This window comes from Micropterus salmoides, unplaced genomic scaffold (assembly GCF_014851395.1).
Source record: "Micropterus salmoides isolate LMB-PRFRI ecotype aquatic unplaced genomic scaffold, ASM1485139v1 Ms_hic_scaffold_20, whole genome shotgun sequence".
NCBI lineage: Eukaryota > Metazoa > Chordata > Actinopteri > Centrarchiformes > Centrarchidae > Micropterus > Micropterus salmoides.
Window position 1 is genome coordinate 16,802,193 of NW_024041151.1, and position 22,844 is coordinate 16,825,036.

The following is a 22,844-nucleotide window of genomic DNA, read 5'->3' on the forward strand; positions in this document are numbered from 1 at the left end:
CCCCATTAATCTACAGAATATACTGCATTTGAAAAACTTTATTGTCCAACAAATTTGAATCAGTATAACAATATCTGTCAGCATTTGATTATCATACACAACCAGTAAACACAGTGCAGAGTTAATTTAATTGCATAGTTTTTCCTGTTTCTGTAAATACACAGGTGATCTAATGAGCTGACCAAATGACAAAGATTTTCTTTGTCTTTAATAATAATGGAGTGTTTAGACAAAAGCATGTTGCATCGTTAATGTTTCACCTGTGATGGGAGTTTGATTTATTATTGTTCACTTATTGAACAAACTTACAGTGAGTTCTTGATTTAGGCCTGAAGTTTTTAGATCATCCAACTTGATGACTGAATGTGAAGTAGATGAATCCACTAACCTTCATTAACTGTTTTCACTTTACAGTAAACCTAAAGCTGTAGTTTTTGTCGGTGGGTGTGGTCAAAAGTGCAACACGGGTTGAAATTTCAACCTGTAGAAATCAGTGCAACAATACACGTCTGCCATGGAATATGTAGCGTGTAAAAGATATGCTGTGTAGTTACTCTTTAACTATGTACGGACCTTTGCTCAACCTCAGCATATATTAAATCTGGAGGTTTATAACCAAAAAGAGAAATCTCTTTTGTGTTATTCTGTGTTTTGTTATCTAAACATGTCTTTATGCATGTAGTATTCATTTTCAAGTTGTTTCATTTTCCAGCAGATGATGACATGAACACATACAGTATGACTGCAACCAAGAGTTGTGGTTAGAATGTCTCAATTGTCACAACTCCATCTGGCTGTGCAGCTTTTCTGAAATAAATAAAACAGTGAAGAGAAATACTTTATTTTCATTCCTTAGTAGGAAACTGCAATGCATAGCCTCTTTCCATATCAAGAAAATGAATTATTGCATTTTAGAAATATTACTTTAAAGGTAAGTAATGCATCAATTAAAGTACCGCACCTTTTCTGTTTTCTGGAGTGGAGAACAATTGTTGTTATAATTACAATCAGTGCGACAGCTCCGATGACTGAACCGGCCACAATTCCTGCAAGATTATCTGAAAAATGACCAGACCAATTTTTAAACCAGATGCTCCTTACAGGAAGCAATAAGTATTAACTGTAGTTTGTTGGATTCTGTTTTGCCTCCAGTGGTTTACTGCATAGATTTAGATAGGAAGAGAGAGTAGCTGCAACAGAGGTCCTCAACCAGAATCAAAGTGGGAAAGTTGCAGTTATTTGTCAGAGACAGTTTGTTATTTATCAAAGGCAGGAATCTGGGGTGTGACTACAAATAATTTTTTTTGAGCTTCCCTGAGTTTCTAGGGAAAAATGCATGACTCTCCCTCCACCATAAATTACCAAATGTAGCTAGAACTGAAGAAAGTAAAAAGCAAAGTCTGACCATGGCCTTTCCCCTTTCCCTCATCGGAAAAAAGCTAACTGCCAGCCCAACTTACGGTTTCCTCTCTTATAGGACGTAAAAGTATTCCTCTGACAATTCTAGCTCTGAAACAAAAATATGAAGCCAATTTAGTCCAGCCGATGCAATCAGCAAACATCAATGATAGGAGGGATAAGAGGGAGTGAGAGTTAGGCTATCACCAAAACAAGGCTAAGTTCTTAGGCAAAATCAAAATGCAAATCCTCCTTACAAATAATTGCATCTTCACACAAGCTGTGTGTGCACTTCAGCAGAATATGTGTCAATGATGGGATCTGACCAAGCACACCTGGAGGTAGTCTGGCTCGCATTGTGTTCAGATCTTAGGCAGGCTAGGTGTAAACACAATCCGTAGCCTACAACGTGCATCCACACACGACATAACATACATACATATAACATAAATAGTCTACAGATATTTGTTTTTAGCAAACATAAAATAGGCTATAGAAAGCGAGAAGGTGGAAAGTTGGAGTTGTTGCATTACTAAATTATTTATATTTCTAATTTGATGTGTGTATTTATATTAGAATCATTAATCTTGTAAGTAATTATTCAGTGATTTGATTTTTTTGCATTTCAACAAAGAGCTGATTCGATAGATCAAATAATGCACAAAAAGACACACACACATGCATTCTTAAATACAGACACTCACACATTTGCCATTGCTGATTTGTGAAGATCAAAATCATTGGGAAAGCCCGATGTTACAGGAAAGCCTGTAATCATTTATTCATACTGGGAACCACGCAGTTTGTGTCCTCTCCAGACCACTGGCCATTCTGCTGGCACACACGCTCTGCTGAGCCTTTGAGAGTGTAGCCTTCATCACAGGAAAACAGCACCTTAGCTCCCTGTAAATATGTGGTCCCCTCCTTCTTTCCATTATTTGGTGGTGAAAGCCAGCCACAGGAGACCACTGCACAGTGTAACAATAACTAAAAATGTGAAACCAAGTAAATGTTGTACATAGCAATCACTGGAAGTGTTCTTAGACTTTTCATTGTCTCACCTGGCTTTAGATCCTGAACAAGAGAAATGTGACTCTGGAAAGACAATCTGGTAGCATTTCCCATTTTTGGACTACGACCTACCAGAATGTCATACCTGCAGGACAGTGGTACTGATCAGTTAATGAAATTATTTCACTGCAATGAAAATTACTTGCATTTACATAAAGTTGAAAATTGAATCACCAGAAGCTGACATATCATTACTTTTAGTCCCTGTTGAGCTCTAAAAACACTGCATCCTACATTTCCCATGATGCAACTCAATAGTCTTTTGTGAGCGCTCCATGTCTGGTTAATGCTCATGTCTTTCAAACTCCATACCTCCAGTTTATAACTGTTAATTACTGTCGAGCCGAGATAACCCTGATGACATCACTGTGACATCTTCAGGGTTAATTTATCAGATTTTAGAAAGCTCCCTGTAGAGCCACATGTGTAAAACTGAGTGCCCCACTGAGATGGCCAAAATTGGATTCGAAACTGATGTGTTTGTTTTATAAAAACACTATTACATTTCTTTAATTCATTATTAGAATCAGTAAAAGTAGACTCAAAGTTTTCTTCTCATACCTACAAAACTGAGAGCCCTCTCCAGAGCATATCTCAGATGCCTGGTTGGCTAACGGATCATCTGGACTCTCAGGGACAGAAAACACTGGAAGAAAACTAAAGTCATGTCGGGTACCATAGTAATATGTGTCCAAAAGGTATTCTGAATCATATGTGAACAAAGCAGAGTTGTTCTTGACAGCCCCTGTAACAGAAAAAGAAAGATACACACTTACCATTGAAAGTGCTTGAATTTAAAGGGAAACTTAGCAAGATCATCTGATTATATTTCATAAAATGAGAGTCATTTCCTGAAATGCCTGATATATACAAAAAGAAATGATGTGGCAAAAAGGATCTTGACTTTGGTCAGAGATCATTTCATATCTACTGTAAAGAATACATTTATGATGGCAGTTTACCTTTTTAAACCTGACAGAAGTCCTGATCTTAATTACACAGTTGCCTAATGTTAGCCTTAAGTTTTTTTATTTACCTAATTTAATAATTAACTAATGTTTCACACACCATAAAATGGTCAATATGTTATTTCTCATTAGGGTTGATATCAAATTTTTTACACAATCCACTGGTCTTTATGAAAGAACATAATCTTAATGTAATTCATATTCACAACTGTAGTCTGTGTCCCAAGATTTTCTTACAGCTTGCGCCGAAGCTGAACAGCTCCTCTGGATTGCTGTGGTTCAGCACAATTTGACCGTTGCTAAGAACGAGGTCGTCTTTGGCGTCACCGTTCATGTTTCCCAGCAGTCCGAGAGTGGAGTCTCTGAACTCCTCTGGCAGGAGCACGGTGCTTGTCATGGTTCCCTCTCTCAGTCGCACCTCCACCCCGGCTCCAGTGGGGAACATCACGGTCACATTTGTAGAGGTGGGAGCAAACACAAATACACCTAGAAGAGAGATTTAGTTAGAATAAAGGCAACTCTTGTAGTTTTAACTAGAATATATCAAGATCTCACTTTCAAAGGCATATCTTCTTCTTGAGAAACAGGGTCCTATATGAACAAAATGATCTGCCAAAGTTGAAACAGTGCAGGGATAAATCTATTTGTACTAAAAGTAACAATACAAGCGTGTAAGAATACTCTACTACAAGTCCTGCAAATATAGTGAAGCAGAAGTATAAAGTTGCCTAAGATGTAAAAGTCTCTCACATTGTACACACCGTACTTAGCTGAGTACTTAGTTACATTCGTTACAAACCACTCCATTTCTATCTGTGCTGTTCCTTTACCATTCCTGTTCCTTGACCATTATTCTGTAATGGTCACATATGTTGCTCCAATATCCAAATCCTTAGCATCAAAATTTGATAAGTGTTGTAGAGTTTGTGTATGCCATGACACTGTCAATCAAATCTGATCAAACCACACCGACAAGGTGCTTTTTTCATTTTAACCATTTTGTAATGTTTTTTATGAATATATCATTTTAAGATATTGAGTAAAGGGTATTGTAGTTCCAAGCCCAGGGGAGGGTCCATAGAAAATATTAATAACACTGGGTAGGCTGTTGCTTTTTAATAAGATGAAATAAAAGATTTAGCACCCCTCCCAACCTCAATAATTTCTGTACAGTCTCTAAATGTTATCAAAAAGAATGCCTTGGTTTAGGACGGATTACTGCACTTCTGAGTCACGCTGCTGTCAAAAACACTCAAATGTCTGGTCTGGGAAGTAACTTTTTGATGGGTATAAAATTTCATTAATCATAGTAAAACCAATGACTTCATCATAAGCAATTAGGTGAATCAGATTATTACCATGAAGGTCCATCCAGCTCTGTTCAGTAAAGGAGAGGATTTTTTGATTCTGCAGCACTTCAAGGCTGTTGTGACCGATGACCAGACGCACCTCAATAACATCAGAGGATTCTTCTTTCATGGCAACAGCCGACAGCTTTGTTGCTTTTATCATGGTACCTATTAGGAAGGGGAAAGTAATTGTCATAATAGCTCGTGTGTACTGTGTATTTAATGTTTGTTGTCATTCTTTAGTGGTGCTGTAGCACTTCCTGATCATTACTGAGAAAGGAAGGAAACTTTTAATAGCTCAGTGCCCTCCGTAGCTCACCATTCACAGGCTCTGTTCTGCCTTGGATTGTCAGCTTTTTCTTTTCTGAGGTCACCAAAGTGTATTCTCCTTTGCCGTTGAAGGAGTAGCTGACACCGTCAAATGTGATGAAGTGGGGGTCTCCAAATACCACAGCTGGTATTACACACAAAACTCCACAATAAACAATAATCTTATAAAACACATAGAACCAAAAATAAATGAATAAATAAAACTGTAATTAATGAGTTACTCACCTGAGCTGGGTGACAGGTAACTCCTGCAGTCACTGGATGGCCGGTGTTTGAAGTAGTAGTGGCAGTTGTCGGACCACAGGCAGCAGTAGTAGAAGCTCAGGACGTCATAGACCCAGTGGGACTGTCCAGGGATTCGAGGTGGTTTCCTAAATGGAGGTGAGCCCCAGTCATGTGCTCGGTCTGGAGTACTTCCCCCAATCGAATCTGCTGTCAGGACCTGAGCACCGGTGCTGTCATAGCAACACTGTTGTCCTGCTGCATACTTAGGACTGTTGATATATTTCCACAATATTGTCAGTTAGAACAGTGAACACTCCTACAACTAAAATAGATGTTGGTTTGGGGTATTTATGTACAGAAATGGCATGATGTTTTTTTACCCCTACAAGAGATCCATTAATCAGTACACAGAGTTAGTTTTACTATCCAATTGCCATAATTCAAGTTTAGCATTCATATAGATGACTCGTGCAGAGTCTGAGTCAACATACATGTGAGTACAAAGAGGATAAGGAGGGTATTTATTTACTGCTACTTACCGTCAGGGGGAGGTAAAAGGCAGCCACAAGGCTAAAGCGCATTACAAGAATAAACATACCCAAAAATTGTAATTTTCTGTTTTTCTGTGCCTTAAAACTTAGTGGTATAAATATTTGGCAGAAATATTCACAATTGTGAAAAATCTGGGTGACGAAATTCACAAAACGCTAATATACAGTATCTGCCAGCAATGACATATGGCACTTCAGCAAAAAAATACATTTGATTAATTAAGTTGTTTTGACAGATGTGAACAATACATTTTTTTTATACATACATTTTTGTTTTGCTCATAGAAGATGAGTTAACACTCCATGAGTTAACACTCCATTTTTATCTATTTTAACTATGTAGCCTATTAGAGGTCACTGGCTTGTCCCCCTTTTGCCAGTTTCACATAACAAATTATAATAGTAAATAAAGTTGTACTATACAGACATACCCTGTTAAATATGTTGTGAATGTACTGCTAATGATGTAAGTGATGACAATGATGTCACCCAACCATGAGGATGAGTTGACAGTTTGGGTCAAGGACTCACCTGGCTTGTATCGCCCTCACACAGTGAACACACCCAGGGTGGTAGGTGCACACGCTCCCTTTCTCTATATCACAGCCATAATCAGTCTGAGGAGAGAGATACAGTATCTGTGACCAGGCAGCCACGTGTGCGTTTCACTGTGTTCATTTATAAACTGCAGTTCAGGAGAACTGCATGAATACTACTAACTAAAACACACACAAAAAGCCCCCCTTTTATTTTTGTCAGTAATTATTATATGACAAAAGCAACCACTCAGTTTTCCAGTTTGCTTGTCCACAGTTTGACAGCAGTTAGTCAGCAAATGCTTTATACTGTATATAATAACATATAAAAGGGTCAGTGCTGCAAAGGTCAATGCTGAAAAGTGTTGATCTTACAGAGAATGTGTGTGCTTTATAAATTCTACAATAAGCGAAGAGCATCTCATTGACTTTGAACTGATAAGCAGTGAACATTAGTGACAGGCTGCAGCCGCTGACAACCACCATAAACACATAAAGTAATGACATACTTTTATTGGAGCTATCTATCAGTTTTTATTGAGCCCCCCACACACACACGGACACTTCACTCTCCTCTGTTTGTCTCTCCTTCCTCCTCTCCGTAGGGTCCTGAAGGGGGTCTATGAGTTCAGGCCTTGCATACAGTCTGAGTTTCTGTTCAAGTCATTCATCTGTGAAATGATGATACAAGGCACCCTACTGTTTACAGGCCTTTCCATGTTCCCCTCTCAGCCCACACACAAATAAGTCAATTCCAGCAATTTTATCTGCCAAGAAGATCTAGCGCAGCTTTTGTTTGCCTTGTTGTGTATTAGCTAGTTTGTTCTTCTTTGTGACAAATGTGAAGCATTAATTAATTTTAATTATTAAACTTTTACTGCAAGGTTGTTTTTAGTGAGTGCTCACAAATCTAAATTTGCCACTCGTCACACTTACATGAAACCTTCCTGTGTCTGCTCTCGCTTGAGCCAGAGTGCAAGGGCAGTCTATGATCTCACTGAGGAAGTTGGGCAGCTGATTTTCCAGCTGGTCCCATGCTAAACATTTCTCCAGGGCCCAAGCTGTTGAGTTCTGCCTGAACGTCTCCGCCAGATGCCAGGCCAGCGCGTGATCCTCCGTCCATGCGGCTTGTACATTCCTGAATGAAACAAAAGACAATAACAGCTGTTTTCATTAAATATATGTATAATAATTAATTACCTTTTTACTAGACATAATAATAATACATAATGATCTTTGGATGATTTAGATATCTTGAATTGCAAGAATAATATTTTTTATCACACTCATCTGTACTATACGAAATGTTTGTACATACCACATGCCATCAGGGTAGGTGCTGGGGCTGACCCGAACAGACCCAAGCTCCCAACTTGAGAAGCCGTTCTCTGCTGGTTTGGGCAAAAAGCTAAAGGAGCCACTGTTGGGCTGATCCGTTGCAAGTGAGTAGAGATACTTCCACTCACCGTGCCAGTTCTCTGTATAAACCTCTCCTGCAGAAAAACACATTACAGAATTTTGTGTTTTTACCCAATCAATGGTAATGTGACTTACAAAGTGTATATGCTGTGTATATACAGGTGTACTCACCAGTCTCCCTGTATCCCCAGAGCTCTATATTGACCCTCTCTGCTCTGACCAAAGTGGTATTCCATGTCATCTCAAGAGTGCCTCCAACATTAGGTGTGCCATAGTACTGCCATTTTGTTGAGTTGACCATAGTCGCCTTAAACTTAGAATCTAACTTGCCGGTATGTACTGGAGAAACCCATTTGAATCAGAGAAATTATATATTAATGTAATTTCTACAACAAATGGGGAAAAATGTGGTATGAAAATTTAAGGAAGCTTTCTGAGATCATCCTCCTAAGAATATGCAGACAGTTACTGTACCTGAGAACCAGGTTCCAACTCTGCTGAATGTGGTGCCATTATCTGAGGAAACATGCAAAGGGACCCATCCTGTTTCATACAATAGTGGGGAGATACAATGGCCTCTGCTGTTTTCATCCACATACCCCACAGTGTTGGTATTGTTGTTGAACCTGCCATTATAAAAGAGCAATCAGCACGTTTCTGTACTTCAACTGTAAAATTTTACTGTAATAGAAGTTATACTTGAGAGTGAAAGTTAAGTCTACAAGCTTTTTCCAGCGCTTTCAAATCCATCTCATAATTGCTTTGGATGAGATGGGGTTGAAAATGGGGTGGTAAAAGTGTTAAAAACCTAAAAATTATATTAAGGTCTACCTAGTCACTGTATTTCTCGTAACCGTAATCAATCAAAGGTATAAACAGAGCAGGTTTAGGAATGTGTAAACACTAAGGTGTAAAAGAAAGTCTTACCTACATACAATCTTGGAGCTCTTATTAAAATTTGCTTCAAGGACAATAAAATCTGTCCCACCCAAAATGGACCCGGAATATGGAAAGACTTCCACGCAGTACTCTTTATAGTCTGTACAGCAGTTCTTCAGAGACGTGCATGTTGAATGGCATGAACATGAGTCTAATTTTCCCCCGCAGCTGCCTTCACATGTCTGTCCTGTCAGAAATAAGGAGAAAGAGGTCTTCAGTATGGAGTCTGGAGTGTGCCACCAGTTTCGTTTTAAAACTCATAGATTTGAAAACAATGCATGTATCATTGAATTTAATGATGCATACACTATTTTAACATATTTAATTTTCTGAATAATAATTAATTACATTATTCTGTCTTTGAAGAGATGATTTGACACACACACTCACACACAGACACAGACACACACACACACACATGCCGCTGCTGCTGCTTTTTAAAAATGTAGCTTTATCTGCCCAAATACTAATTTATAATATATTTAGAAAGAGCTACTTAGTTAACTGTTTACTCCTGCATTCAGTCTTTACTCATCACCATAGTGAACACACAGAGATGATGTCCATTCTCTAATGTCTTACTCCGAGTAAGACAGCAAACAAGGGAATGTTTTTTTAAATGTCAGAGATGAAATACAATGTGTGTAAAATTTTAACAATTTAGAAGTTGGTGAGTTCTTACCTAATGTCCTGCAGATACATGAAGCCAGAAAGACAAATATTACTGCTGTGAATCTTTCCATCATGACAGTGTGAAATTGTTACCCAAAGTTTCTGCTACTCTCTCGGCTGCTTCTACAACTTTGTCCAGGTTAGATTCAGTTTCTTCTTATTTAAACTTTGTCCCTTTGATGATAAGCATTTACAAATATCTGTTTAATCATCAACCAGAGGTCATTATGGCTGGCTACCTTTGACCATCTCTCATTTTAGAGGCAATCAGTTTGGTAGATTTTTTATCTGCTAAATAGATTTTAGATCCCATTAATTTCTCATTGTCATGAGATAATAGTTGAGATAATAGCTAATAAACTAAATAATAAAACTTTCATGTGTAGAGAATATTTGTCTTAAATAATATTAGATATATCATATATCAAATGTCATATGAAATAATATCAGTACAATGAAACAACATATTAATTTATGTGTCACTATGCCACAGTAGTGCCTTTAGACCCAAGTCTGTTGAGCAAAATAGTAATTTAGCTAGCTAGGCACATTATACTGTGGAAATGTTGGAGTATTTTGACCAAAATGTTGACATTTGAGGGAGGAGACCAACATACTCGTAGTTATGATTCAATCTTGACATTTTTTTTATTCTGAATCAGCATTTTGTTTCTTTCATTCTAACAAAGACGATTTGTGCTGAGACAGTGATTCGTAAAACTGAGAATAACAAGATTGCATTTGAGTTATGACTGTGCAACTTTTAGCCTGCTGATGTGCTAACAATGCATTTTGAGGATGTGAGAATTTTCCATTTTGAGCTGAACACAGTTTACCAGCAGAGATGTAGAACTTTAAACATTTTCTTTTCATGTTAATATGTGTGTTGTCCAGCAGAGTGTAGTGCAGATTAAGCAATCCAACGCTGCCTTCACTGAGAGAGATAATTTTGTATTTTGCAGAAGACTAAATTAATAATTAAGAAGAAAACAAGTTAAACTTTTATCGTCATGTCCTTATTTGTGTCCTGGCCACCAAACCAGTATCAGGATGTGAAATTAATGTTGAGGGTAGAGGGAATTTTAATTCTGTACATGACTTATCTTTTAAGTCAGTACACATAAGGTATGTTGATTTCCCTGAGGTTTTATTGGGCAACCTAAAAACAATTCCTGAGGAGGTGACCTGTAGGGCCAGCTGTAGGCCAGTAGGGGACGCTACTACCTCGGGAATCATCTGTGCCACACGCTAGTGTACAAATCAGTCTATGGTACAAATCTAGCATCTACAGGTGAAACTCGAAAAATTAGCATATCGTGCAAAAGGCAAAAGTTCATTTATTTCAGTAATTCAACTTAAAAGGTGAAACTAATATATTATATAGACTCATTACATGCAAAGTGAGATATTTCAAGCCTTTATTTGATATCATTTTGATGATTATTGCGTACAGCTTATGAAAACCCCAAATTCAAAATCTCAGAAAATTGGAATATTGTGAAAAAGTTCAGTATTGTAGGCCACTCAAATGTGTGGGGGAGCTTCACAAGGAGTGGACTGAGGCTGGAGTTACTGCATCAAGAGCCTATCTCACTTTGCATGTAATGAGTCTATATAATATATTAGTTTCACCTTTATGTTGAATTACTGAAATAAATTAACTTTTGCACGATATGCTAATTTTTAGAGTTTCACCTGTATGTGCTAGTGTGTTTTTACATGAACCGAACTAATTTCTCCCAAAAAGTCCACTGTGGTTTAACATGTTTTAATGTAATGGTACAACATGGTGAGATATTATAAACATTCATGGCTGTCCCTTTTTTACTGTTATTATATAGACAGGATTTCATATACATTTAATACAAAAGAAATTCATATTCATATTAAGGATGGTTGATTTCCATGAATTATATGATTTAAACTGCAGATTTTAGTAACAAGCAGACCCTCTGATATTCTGGCTAGGCTCTACTATAAGGTTGTTGTCTAGAACTACAATATTGGCGGTACTTGTGTAATAACTGCATACACATAATAGGATAACATTGTCTTAAAGATGCAAAAAGTAAAAATCTGCTGACATAAAACACAAATAACAACCATCAAGTAAGATTACAGAACAAACATGGCTGTTACAGCAACATCATCCCAAATCACTGGCAACATCATCTGGACTTGGTTTTTGTTGATTCCTGTTCAAGAAAAAAAGTAAAGCACTCAGTCAATGGTTAATTTTGATTTTACTTAACCTAAGTCCTTTAATGAATTTCACACTCACCACCATCAAATGGCCATTCTTTGCCCTGTAGACCATGGACTCCTGACCACTCTTGAAGTCCACAAACCCCTCTCTACCAGGCTGGATGTCAAATCGCACACTGCAAGAGACAACAACAATTTCACTTTGAATCAGGCTCATCCATCGTTTTTAACATTTAGATTTCTAGCTTTCAGATGAACATAAATTCAATTCCAGATTCTGTACCTGCCCTGGACCACTTTGATGGAGTTCTGCTTGTTGGCAATAACACTCAGTTTAGTCAGGGCTTCAAACAGGTAGTCACATTGCAGAACCAGATCACCCTAAAAGAACAAATGGCATTAGTCCTGCAATTGTTATGGTGAATTTATAATCCCTAAGCCTTGAATGAACCGATTCATTAAGGAATGTTTCTGATCTGATCTGGAGTCTGCTGTGAGAGGTGCTCAAGAAAGTCATGGACAACATTTTTGAGTTTTTGATTATTGACTAGATCTATGAACACACTTTATTAACTAAATCCATCACCCAACTCTCCTGGTAGATAAAGATTAACATTTCAAGATTCCTGGAAATGCATTCCTGGAAACACTGGTCACTAGTAGGCAATGGTCAAAGTGATTTTGATTATCCCTGCAGCGTAGTATCACTGCAAATTAATTGAGCAACAGGGTGCTTTGGTGGTCTATAGGAGCTGACCTAACTCTACACCTATACCTATACCTTTCTCTACACATGTCTGAGTTTAAATAAATTACAGCTTGTCCAAAATGCAGCAGCCAGACCCATCATCAAAACTAAACAAAAAAGAGCACACTGCTCCTATTTGAAAAATGATACATGGATGTATACCTACAGATTTTGTTATCATGATGCCATCTGTTTTTAAAGTGAGTTAGACATTGGTGGTTTTGACATTTAAAAAGACACGTAAAACACTGGCAGTTTGGCAATTTTGTTTTTTAAACATCCATAGACACCAGTCTGTTGATTGGTCTACCTTTTGCTTCATGTCATCACATGTAACATGAAGGATCAGGAAGTTGTCACTCAGGTTGCTGACCGACACACCTATTAAAAAAACAGTCACCTTTTAAATTTCTGTAACTGCAAGTTTCTCGTGTGTTCATACAGTAGGTCTCCCTATAGGTGAAGAAGCTGATTTTGTCTAACTGTCTCACTCTTTACCTTTCAGAGAGCTGTAAACTATCCGCTGCTTGATCTTGGCCTCCTCGACCAGGTAGGTGGCTTCCTGGGTAAAGATGAGCTGCCGGATACGAGGCCTGAACCCGTTCCTGTCATACTTCACCACTGGCACGCTGTACTGTGGGAGGGACACACACACACACACACACACACACAAAGGTCAGAGGGGATGAAAAAGGACAAAGATGGAAAGTTGCAATGCCAATTTACCTTGATGTGCTCATGCCGAATCATCTGAAGCACTTTGATGTTTATGTCTTCTGCTCCTTAATAAAATAACAGAAACTATGAGAGAGGATTCCAAAAAGGTTCACTAAGGATCTCAGCATGCATTATCAGATCTTGTTATTTAATATGTAAATGAATATGTGCTGTCACATATTTTTCACAATCCGGAAAGAAACTTATTCCAAATTTTCAAAAGCTGGTAGAAAGCTAAATAAAATATCTCAGATACAAAAATGCTGAGTGGAAAACGTATCAAATGTACAGTACTGCTGGCATCTGCAGTCTCTACAGATTCTGTTTTATCATGTATGCTGTACTTAAAGTACTTGTAAGTAAAAATGCTAAACACTATATTCCTGTAAGTGCACTCGATAAAAATAAAAGAAGTGTGCAGTCTCAACCTATCCTGGTGTCCACGAACGGTCTGCACACACTGAAGGGGTAGTTTTCTTTCTTTCCTTTGAACATGGAGCTCGTCTGTACTTTTAACAGAAGCTGGAAACAAGGACACAGTATGGAAACACAAAGTAAGTTAAGATACTTTATTTCCTTAAGTAAATGTGTTGCAGACAAACTGCTTTCAAAATGAAGTTATATTAAATGTAGAATGGATATGTTGAGGGTGCATGTATTATGGTTCTTACACTATTCTTAACATTGCTTTAAAGAGGGTTGATTGTACCTGTGCTTTCCTCTGTGGGGTGATTCCTCGAACGTACTTCCGTACCATGTGGCGAATGTAAAGCTTCTTCAAGAGCTGGGAAGCCTAGAAAAAATATAGTTTTACATGTGCCGTTTGATTTGACACCTTTACAGGGTGCAGCCCTTACCAACATTACCAACCTGTGCCCTTATGTATGCAGCCTTATAACTAGAAATGGTCGTATCACCCACCTCCTTCATTAAAGGCGGAGGGGTGAGCCAAGAGTCTTTCTCGAGGACTGTTTTGGGAAGGTTTTCTGTCAGCCGTGTGATGTAGTTCTGCCTCACATACGCCAGGTACTCACTGTTGTCAATGCAGGCTGGCTGATTCCTAGTCATGAAACCTTTAATGAACCTAGAACAAATCAATAGACAGGTAACATCACAACATGTACTTTTTAGATGTACATTTACATGTACATGTATCTCTTTGTCATGTCATTAAACCTTCAACCCTTGTGTGAACTTACTTCTTGATGACCTTGACAGCCCATGCCCTCTTTTCACGCTCCTTTCTGGCCATCAGACCTCTCCAGCAGTTTTCAATCTTAGTGGCTATTTAGATAAGATAAGGTAACAGAAAGCGATATCTTAAAATGGTTGTCATGCAGGCCTCTCACCTACATTTACTCAACAAAAAGCATTTATTTTTGTGCTTATACACAAATCTGTGGGCATTTTAACACTCACCAGCCTCTTTCTGTTTCAGGTAGCCTCCTTTCACTCTGTAGCCTTTGTACTTGGCCTGAATCTTTGTTGCTGCAACAATGACAGTCACAGTTTTTCTCCCAGGAGTGTTAAGAAGCTCGATGTAGCATTACAACTACATTTAAAGAACAGCATCTCACCTAGCTTATGTTTGCAGACCTGAAAGGCATCTTCTGTTGCAAACAGAGTTCTAGGGTGCCGGATGAAAATTTTTGTCCTTGATGGAAAGAGACAAACAATGAGAATTCTTTCAGGTGAACCAGCTCCCATGATAGACAGTCCATGGCACCCATACATTTACATCTTCCTACCTGCCCATCTTGTACTCATCAGGTGTGTAGCCCAGGTGTTTGATCAGGCACTGCACACCTTCTGCTGCCGTACCTTTCCAGTTGGGCCAGGTGTCCGGACACAGAGGTTTATACCTGAGCACAGAAGAAGACCGCATTTATGCAGCTTTATTATTATAATATTATTATTTTAGCAGTATCAATGTATGTGGCAGTGGCAAAAATGAGAACCTGCCAAATGTCTTCTGCAAGAAAAAGAGTAATAATGTGCTTTTTGGATGAAAAATATGAGCGGCGAAAGTGTGCTTAGCCACCTCTGGAGAAAGATGTCGTATTTGCGTCGGTAAGCAAACCCAGCGCGCCTGACCCTCAGATGTTCCATCAGTCCCAGGTACTTCACCTGATGTCTCACCAACACATCATCAAAGCGTCCTGCAGGGGACACCAAAGGACATCTAGAGAGCTCAGGGGTCAAAACTGTCTGGTCTAACTTCATGTGCTGGCTTACTGGGCTGAACAAAAATTTTGCTTTAAATGTTCCTAGCTATAGGGCACTGGAGGAAAGTGGAGGATACATAGGAACACATGGGCTCACCTGGCTGCTTGGCTTCATTGGGTTTAATGCAGCGGACGTACCAGGGCTCTTTGGACATTAATATTTCAGTCAAGCCCACCAGACTGGTCTTAAACTGTGTCACCACCTGAGGAGTTAAAAGAAAATGGCAGGTGTTTATGGTTTGTTTATAGTAGTTTTGTAAATCAAGAAATCAGTTGGTCATTGAGCAGCAGCATCTGAATCACTTCTTACAGTTTCAGGTCTCCTCTTGCTATCCGGTTCAGTAGAAGGAAAACAGTGTTTGATGATAGCATTCTTGGACTTTCGCATGACCTTTAAAAGTATAAGAAAACTGTATAAGCACCCAACATGTCAGACATGCAGTATATACCTTAAATAATACTGTAATGTAAGAGTTATGCTCCTCTACTTTTATACATATTTTCACTCTATTTTGGTTCTTTTTGGTCGCAGTGAAGGATATTAGAAGTCAGTGGATTCAGAACAAGCATTGTGTTTGTGTTGTACAGTGAATCAAATACATGTCCAACCTAGTATTGGTATCACCGGATTTCGTTAGTATAAAAATTTAATTAAATTACCTCTTTCCCATTTCGATACAAGAGATCATTGTTTTTGTCCAAGAATCCTGAAAGTTTAAAGAAATTAGGGTAACTTTAAAATACTCTCTTACTTATGAAAAGTTGAATTCATAAGCAATAAAACACACATTTGCAGAATTCAGTACACTTAGTGTTTTCCTTGGTCTGGTATGACCGGCAGCATATGGTGGTTAATGTAAGTTTAACAGTGTAGTAAACTAATATGTTCATTATATATTTGTTTCTAGAGGATTGCTCCTGTTAATAAAATGTGATATAAACAGCCTTTATTGTAACATGCTAGTTGACTAGTGTCAAGCTAGACTATTGTAGCACATAGCTCATGGTTCGCTGTCCTTCATCTACATTATTTCTTTTGTTAGGAATACATATTTTGTGTTATTAATTGTGTGTTTGTACAATTCGTGCTGTATTATGTGTTAGCTCATGTTTAGTAAAAAAATAAAATTTTATTCGTAAAATATAAAACATTGCAACTGATGGGTAGAAATCGTGTCACTTTTAAGGCATACTTTTGTCAGGATGAGTCTATACTGAATTTTAACAATACTATTAGAAAGTAATGTGTTTTTATTTTATGCTGGTTTATTTAATATGTTGACAACTGAGGATGTGATGTATATAATGGCACAGAGAAATATATGTTAAGGTGTGCATGTAGATGCCCAGTTATAAGCTGCTGTACTGATTTTATTCTATCCAAAGGTGAGAGCAGTTGTCCTCGTCTCCTTCAACCCCATTCACACACAAACACACAAATTGTCATTTTATACTGGCTACATTAGCTAATGTTAGCAAACTTTATATTGTTGTGTAACTGACATCTCTGAATCAGTTTCCTGACTGACTCCTTTCGACGTGTGCTACTGTTACATTACATTTTAGGATTATTAGTGTTTCATCTCTTACCAACAACACAGTATGTAACGTCCCCAGCATAGTGCAAGAGGCGGAAGTCTCCTCGTTCCAGTGTTTTCCTAGTCTTTTGGTCTGCAAGCTTGTGTCTGCAGGGGGGATAGAGTAGGTTATTATGATGTTTATGGTTAATCCGATGTGCTAGTCTGGCTGCTGGGTCATGTTCCTTAACCACATGTTGTTAACGTGCATTTTCTGTAATTTAAAAGTGTACAATTTACGTGACAAAATGAGGGTGACCACCAATCGTTTCCTCCATCTTCTCCAGAAAGGTGAGATCTGTGGCCTCTCCGGGACGTAAACATTCCTCGTCCTGTATGTGAGAACACACATCAATAATTCAGCCAAGTTTTAGTTGTGTGGGCGAGTAGGTTGTTTGTTGTTTTTCTGTAGGACCATCACTCAACCATATCTTTACCAATAAGGAGATGATTCCTTTGTGTTTCTCCTCCACAAGATCACATATTATCTTGTTGTTGAAATATGGCACTGGTTCCCACTGTGCATTAAAAAGCAAAACAAGGTTAACGTGGTTAAAAATCATTTTTATTGTATGTGAGTTTATTTTTGCAAAGTAGTTGCCCTGTGAACCACAAATGTCAAGAAAACATAAGGAATAATAGAGTTATTACTTCAATCCCTTCCATCTCGTACTCCTCCTGCTCTGACTTGAGGGTCAGCTGGATGAAAAGCTGCTGCAACTTCTCGTTGCAGTAGTTGATGCAAAACTGCTCAAAGCTAAAATAAATTATAGGCACCATCAGAATCTGATTCTTCATTTCACACTTTTTGCTGTTATTGAATCAGCTCATCAGTGCAAGATCTCACCTGTTCACGTTGAAAACCTCGAAACCATAGATGTCCAACAGACCAATCACAGTTTTCCTGGAGGAATCCTAAAGATAATTTACACATATGATTTCTGAGAAATTCAGGCTCATGTGTTGGTGTTACTATAAACCAATAAAAATACATTTTAGAAAGAAAACCAGCCAAAATAAATATTTGCCACATGTGCCATTTCCAGAATTGGGTGTTTTCAGACTCTCAACCAATCATGTGGCTGCATTTAGGCTTGCCTAAATGCCTTTAACCCAATTTTCCTTCCCATTTCCTTGAATGACACAGGTCTGGCTTGGCAGGATTAGAAAGAGAGTACCTTTTTTTCTCACCTTGTTAGCTAAGGATTCATTGATCTTGTTGACCAGCCAGTTGAAAGTGCGACCATAGATGGCTTTGGCAAGTGCATCCCTGGCATATACTGCATGGTCCACAGAGAAGGGACTGAACAGCTTTCACATCAGAATAATGACAGTAATTAAACATGAACACTACAAAGAAGTTAAACATATTTTATATTTTGAATTAAACAAAAGGAGTCAATGCACCTCCTCTGTTTTGGCTTCAATCTTCCTGTGGGTTAAGCCCTGTTGTAGCACCTGAGTAGGAATCCCCAGCAACTGCACAGCAAAAGCAAAGCAAAAGAAGACATGTAACACCAGATCTCTTCCTGTTATCCATCAGAAACTTGCATGGAGACAGAGTTTAAACTATCTGTATTTTGTTAGGGGCTTACCTTTGACACCCAGTGCATTTCCTGGTTGTTGTTGAGAGAGGCGTATCCTCTAACATCTGCTTCAAACTTGATATTGCCCAGATGGAGAACACTAGCAATTATTCCAAACAGGTGCTGCATTACACCCAGAGAGAAATACTTCATGAATCATCTGCAACATTTATCATGCATGGTTTTAGATAAAGTTACAGTTTCGGTGTGTAAAGATTTGACTGTACCTCACCTCAGTATCACTCTCACTGAACTCTATAACAGAGAGGGCTTTGCGCACCGTCTTCCAGTCACTTTTATCATTGATAGAGCTAACTTTGGCACAATCACCCTGGAGGAGACAAAGAATAAAAAGTCTGAGTGAAGAGATGTTGCACAATATGAATGAAGTTTGTGTTTGTTTGTTTTTCTTTTCTACTGACCTGCACCAGGTAACTGTAGTGCTGGCAGTTTCTCTGCAGGCCAAGCCAGCGGAGCAGATTTTCCTCACCTCCCTCCACCAGCTGATAGAAGATGTGGAAGTTTCTTTCTCCATGGTTCTGGTGGACCACACGGGACTTCTCCAACAGGTAACTCAGGATGTGACCACCAACTGCACCTCCCTGAGGGAGAAAGGTAATCCTTAACCCAAAGTCAGCCAACATTGATATGTTATCTTGGCGTTGTAATTTTCCCTGTAATTTAATGAAGGTCTTTCTGTCCACCTGGTGGTCGAACTGGATGTCCATGTATTTCCCAAAGCGGCTTGAGTTGTCATTCTTCAGGGTTTTGGCATTTCCGAAAGCCTGGAAGATATTAAATAAAGACGATAAATGTTTGTCCTCTAAAAATGGTCTCACGAAGCAGAAGCTTTGCCACACATATGCTGACCTCAAGCACTGGATTTGAGAGAAGCAGCCTGTCCCGGACGTTGTTCAGGAGCTTGGTACTTGGACAGCTGACAGCGTAGAATTGCAAGATTTTCTTGGAGGCCTCAGTTTTGCCGGCCCCACTCTCCCCTGAGATCAGAATGAAGTGGTTGTTGAACTCTGACTGCATGGTGCGGAAGACGTTGTCTGCCAGTGCATAACTGAAAGGACAGCAATAGGTCAAAGTCAGCCACCTTTTGAAATGCTCACATGCAGATTTTTAACAGGTAAAACGTTTATCATGTTCACATCTTAGTTTGCTAATTAGCACTAAACACAAAGTACAGCTGAGGCTGATAGGAATAGGAATATCATTCATTTTGCAGGTATTGGTGGCACTAGAAGAAAAGTCAGAGGTTTACTAGAGTCAGTAGGATTCATCCTCTGGGGATCATATATGTCTGTCTGTAAGTTCATGACAACCCAACCAATAGTTGTTGAGCTATCTCAGCCTGAACCAAAGTGATGGGATGACCAAATGATATTGCCGAGCTGCTAGAGCTTGTTGCTCTGTCCACCCTTTATCTTATTGGAGAACTATCTAGCATAGAAAAGTCCCACCTGTAGTTCCCACTATATATCAATACAGAGCATAAATAAATAAAGAATTAAAAATGTCTTACATATGAGGTGGCAGCTCAAAGAAGTTTACACCCATGTAGGTATCCATTTGCTTCTTGCTGTAGATATCTAACTCTTTATATGGGTTGACCGAAACCAAGAGAGTCCCAATGTATGTCTGCAGAGAAAGACAAGGAAATTCATGTTCTGCAACTCTTGCACATTTGATTATACAAGAGATTGTTTTTCTCAGACATTACATGACATTACAGTAAGCTTCCAGCAATGCGGTGCCCATGCATCACTCTGCTGATAAGTAATTTTGTCCCTCTCATCAAAAGCAATAAGTTTGGTTAATCACTTGTCATGACCTTAGGGACAATGGTGACCTTTAGATTGCTCACTCCACAAATGAAAAGAACAGGAGCTGCTGCTTCAGCAACACAGGATGCCGCATTTAGCAGAAGGCAATGCAGCAATAGGACCTTGTTGGGTTGTAGGTCAAGGGCGTGAAGTGTAATTAGAGTAAGAGAAAGAGCCAGGCTATCCAATGCACAGGAAGACTCACGTAAATCAGATTCTCATGGTAGCGTTTCCTCAGGTTGTCCAGGAAGGCACTCTCACTTGTGTAGGCGTCCAGGAGAACAAAATCCTGGATGCCCACGCGATCCCGGGCTGTCAGGGAGGCCTCCATATTCCTCAGGATCTGGTTACACCGCTCCTCCAGGCTCTGTGCCCGAGCAAGAGCACATCAGTGAAGTGACAAGACAACAAGGTACATGACAACAAAACGTACATGATAAATTATTATGTCCTTTATGAAACCATGACACAATTGATTGTTTTCTTTAAGAAAATCTGCAGATATTATTTTATTTTTAGCCTAGTTCCTCATTCCTTTCTTCAAAACCAGGCTTATATGTCCCGCCCTTTTCCTTTGTGTCCTGTTTTCCTCAAAAGTTATCTGTTTTATGTTTTTTTGCCTCAAGAAGATGTACATTCTCAAAATCATGGACAACCTAGGATATATATTTCCAAGTGAGTGACTCATTTCCTGCCTGTTTGACCTATATCTGTGACTTCCAGTCAGAGCTAATAGTGGCCTTGCCTACATCCTCTATGCTCATGGCAAATCTAAATTCAACCTCCACTATCTAATCTGATTCTGTGTTCTCTAAAGAGCCATCAATCTTATTCATGGCAAGGACACAAAATACTCCACTACACTTGAAGCTCCGTGAATACAAAGTTTCACAGTTTGATCCAAGATTAAAGAATAATAACACAGAAAAAAGAAGTAATTGCATTCATTATAATATGTATAAGCACATTTGCTCTGCTACCGAAAAATACACAAATGAAGAAGTGCCAGGTAAAATAATCAGCAACAGCAATGCACTTTAATTACGGTGCTATGACAGAATCACCCAGTATTGTGCTTCAGTAGTTTGGCTCTCATCACTGCCAAGTTGACCTGTCACCAAGTCGGAGTAAATGACACTCACAGATCATTCGCCAGTTCAACAAGCTGCTGCTCTACGGACCCAGCAGACACTTACAGCAAAATGTAACAATAAATCATGTCCCGAAATCCTAATGTAATCATTAAAATGTTCAACAATGTTTTGCAGGGAAAAAGTTAAAAAACTTACTTACCCTGAAGCTCCCTGAAGTGTGTGTGCCTGTGCACCTTTTCTGAACTGAACGTCTGGTTTTATTGAAGGAAAAGGACAGTAGTATGACAGGAAGCACTGATAGATTAAAGTCTCAACATCCTTCAATAGGAAACCATTAATAATGTAGTGACTGCGCAACAAAGGAAGTGAATCTCGTTCTAAATATGTATTTGTGTGTGTATGTGTTCTGTTTTTGTGTTTGTAGATAGATAAGTTAATGTAGATGTTGCCTGGGCACATGCAACATATTCGCGTGACCGTGTTCACTCTTTTTCACAATTTACTGAATGAAACTTTTCATCGTTTCACTATTTCCAATATAATCACAGAGAGTTGGATGGTGGAAGATTGGCAAAGGGCTGCAACGTGTCAGGTCACTCATCAGCAAAAATAAGAACTTGTTGATCTTGCTAATCAAATAAAAAAACTCAACTAAACATCCACAATGATATGTTAACTGTTCTTTGATAGACTGGGTTTTGTTTTTGAAGGTTCTTCATGTCATGAAATGCACAAAAAGTAAACAAAAATAGGTGAAGCTCACTCTGCCCTCTTGTTTGCACTCTATGTGAGCAGGCTGTTGGCCAATCACTAAGTGCAGAGCAGAGATTTTCTGCTATTCAAAGGAAATGTTAGCTCTGCTGAACACATAACAGATAGTGAAGAGGGCGGTAAAGAGGATGGACATTAGGAGAAATTAGCAACAAGATAAGAGGCGACTTTCCTTGGCCTCGTTGTCATGTGATATAAAGTGGACAGTGCTGAGGACATTTAAGATTTTAAGACAAAGATGTGAAAATAGATATAAGACACAATTACGTGTATAAGGCAACACACAAAAAATCCTAAATGAACAGCTATCGAATACATCAAAATTTGATGTCAGGCTGCAGCAGAACAGGAAAGTCTATCTGACCCAGAGACCATCACCTGGGAGGGCACTCCATTGTCCCTGTCTATCCAGTATGGTGCAGGATCCTGTTACGCAGCCACAAAGTGGCAGTTAGGCCCCTGAAAGAGATAGCACTCCTCGTGGGCCACTGACTGACACAACACCTCAGCCATGGCAACACACATTTAGGGGGCTCCAGGTGTCTAAGGAAACCTGACCATCACTGGCCTCCCTCACACAAGTCAAGTACAGTACCTCTTCTGTTGCTAATGTTTCATACAAGCATACAGT

At 38.9% G+C, this 22,844-nt stretch overlaps 2 protein-coding genes across 6 annotated transcripts; both read right to left on the minus strand.

Moving 5' to 3' along the window:
* Positions 1-11: 11 nt before the first annotated feature.
* On the minus strand, positions 12-9,618 carry LOC119914380 (sushi domain-containing protein 2-like). 4 transcript variants are annotated; one of them, XM_038733664.1, is made up of 16 exons: positions 9,469-9,618; positions 8,775-8,973; positions 8,322-8,473; positions 8,019-8,186; positions 7,747-7,921; positions 7,365-7,566; positions 6,424-6,509; positions 5,342-5,610; positions 5,106-5,240; positions 4,796-4,954; positions 3,675-3,923; positions 3,031-3,214; positions 2,460-2,554; positions 2,187-2,366; positions 962-1,058; positions 12-807 (listed from the first exon to the last, which is right to left on the minus strand). In XM_038733664.1, exons 1-16 carry the CDS (start codon positions 9,530-9,532, stop codon positions 762-764), a joined length of 2,460 nt encoding a protein of 819 aa, XP_038589592.1. In that variant the 5' UTR covers positions 9,533-9,618; the 3' UTR covers positions 12-761. The 4 variants fall into 4 exon arrangements, 3 of the variants coding, with proteins under 3 accessions (XP_038589592.1, XP_038589593.1, XP_038589594.1); XR_005446769.1 differs by having other exon boundaries at positions 766-807; positions 2,103-2,366; XM_038733665.1 differs by lacking the exon at positions 2,187-2,366.
* A 1,592-nt stretch (positions 9,619-11,210) lies between these two features.
* Positions 11,211-21,696, minus strand: myo1hb (myosin IHb). Of its 2 annotated transcripts, none has more exons than XM_038734388.1 (32): positions 21,642-21,696; positions 20,554-20,715; positions 20,048-20,163; positions 19,387-19,585; positions 19,221-19,301; positions 18,939-19,118; positions 18,749-18,847; positions 18,526-18,639; positions 18,338-18,409; positions 18,122-18,241; positions 17,778-17,845; positions 17,582-17,687; positions 17,368-17,448; positions 17,171-17,262; positions 16,944-17,038; positions 16,014-16,060; positions 15,664-15,744; positions 15,451-15,556; positions 15,170-15,287; positions 14,877-14,990; positions 14,706-14,782; positions 14,548-14,616; positions 14,328-14,412; positions 14,050-14,212; positions 13,838-13,921; positions 13,557-13,650; positions 13,138-13,193; positions 12,910-13,045; positions 12,722-12,792; positions 11,947-12,044; positions 11,740-11,839; positions 11,211-11,653 (listed from the first exon to the last, which is right to left on the minus strand). In XM_038734388.1, the coding sequence occupies exons 2-32, from the start codon at positions 20,677-20,679 to the stop codon at positions 11,627-11,629; spliced, it is 3,075 nt and encodes a 1,024-aa protein (XP_038590316.1). In that variant the 5' UTR covers positions 20,680-20,715; positions 21,642-21,696; the 3' UTR covers positions 11,211-11,626. The 2 variants fall into 2 exon arrangements, with proteins under 2 accessions (XP_038590316.1, XP_038590317.1); XM_038734389.1 differs by having other exon boundaries at positions 21,638-21,690.
* Positions 21,697-22,844: the final 1,148 nt, after the last annotated feature.

Excerpts from the sequence above, each read along its gene's own strand:
- LOC119914380 (XM_038733664.1), bottom strand. The coding sequence starts at position 9,532 with ATGATGGAAAGATTCACAGCAGTAATATTTGTCTTTCTGGCTTCATGT. Across the intron at positions 7,922-8,018 it reads CTGGGGATACAGGGAGACTG|GAGAGGTTTATACAGAGAAC; the intron begins GTGAGTACACCT and ends GTTTTTCTGCAG. Across the intron at positions 1,059-2,186 it reads CACAAACTGCGTGGTTCCCA|ATAATCTTGCAGGAATTGTG; the intron begins GTATGAATAAAT and ends GTCATTTTTCAG.
- myo1hb (XM_038734388.1), bottom strand. The coding sequence starts at position 20,679 with ATGGAGGCCTCCCTGACAGCCCGGGATCGCGTGGGCATCCAGGATTTT. Across the intron at positions 14,991-15,169 it reads TACGACATCTTTCTCCAGAG|GTATAAACCTCTGTGTCCGG; the intron begins GTGGCTAAGCAC and ends TTCTGTGCTCAG. Across the intron at positions 11,840-11,946 it reads ATCAAAGTGGTCCAGGGCAG|TGTGCGATTTGACATCCAGC; the intron begins GTACAGAATCTG and ends TGTCTCTTGCAG.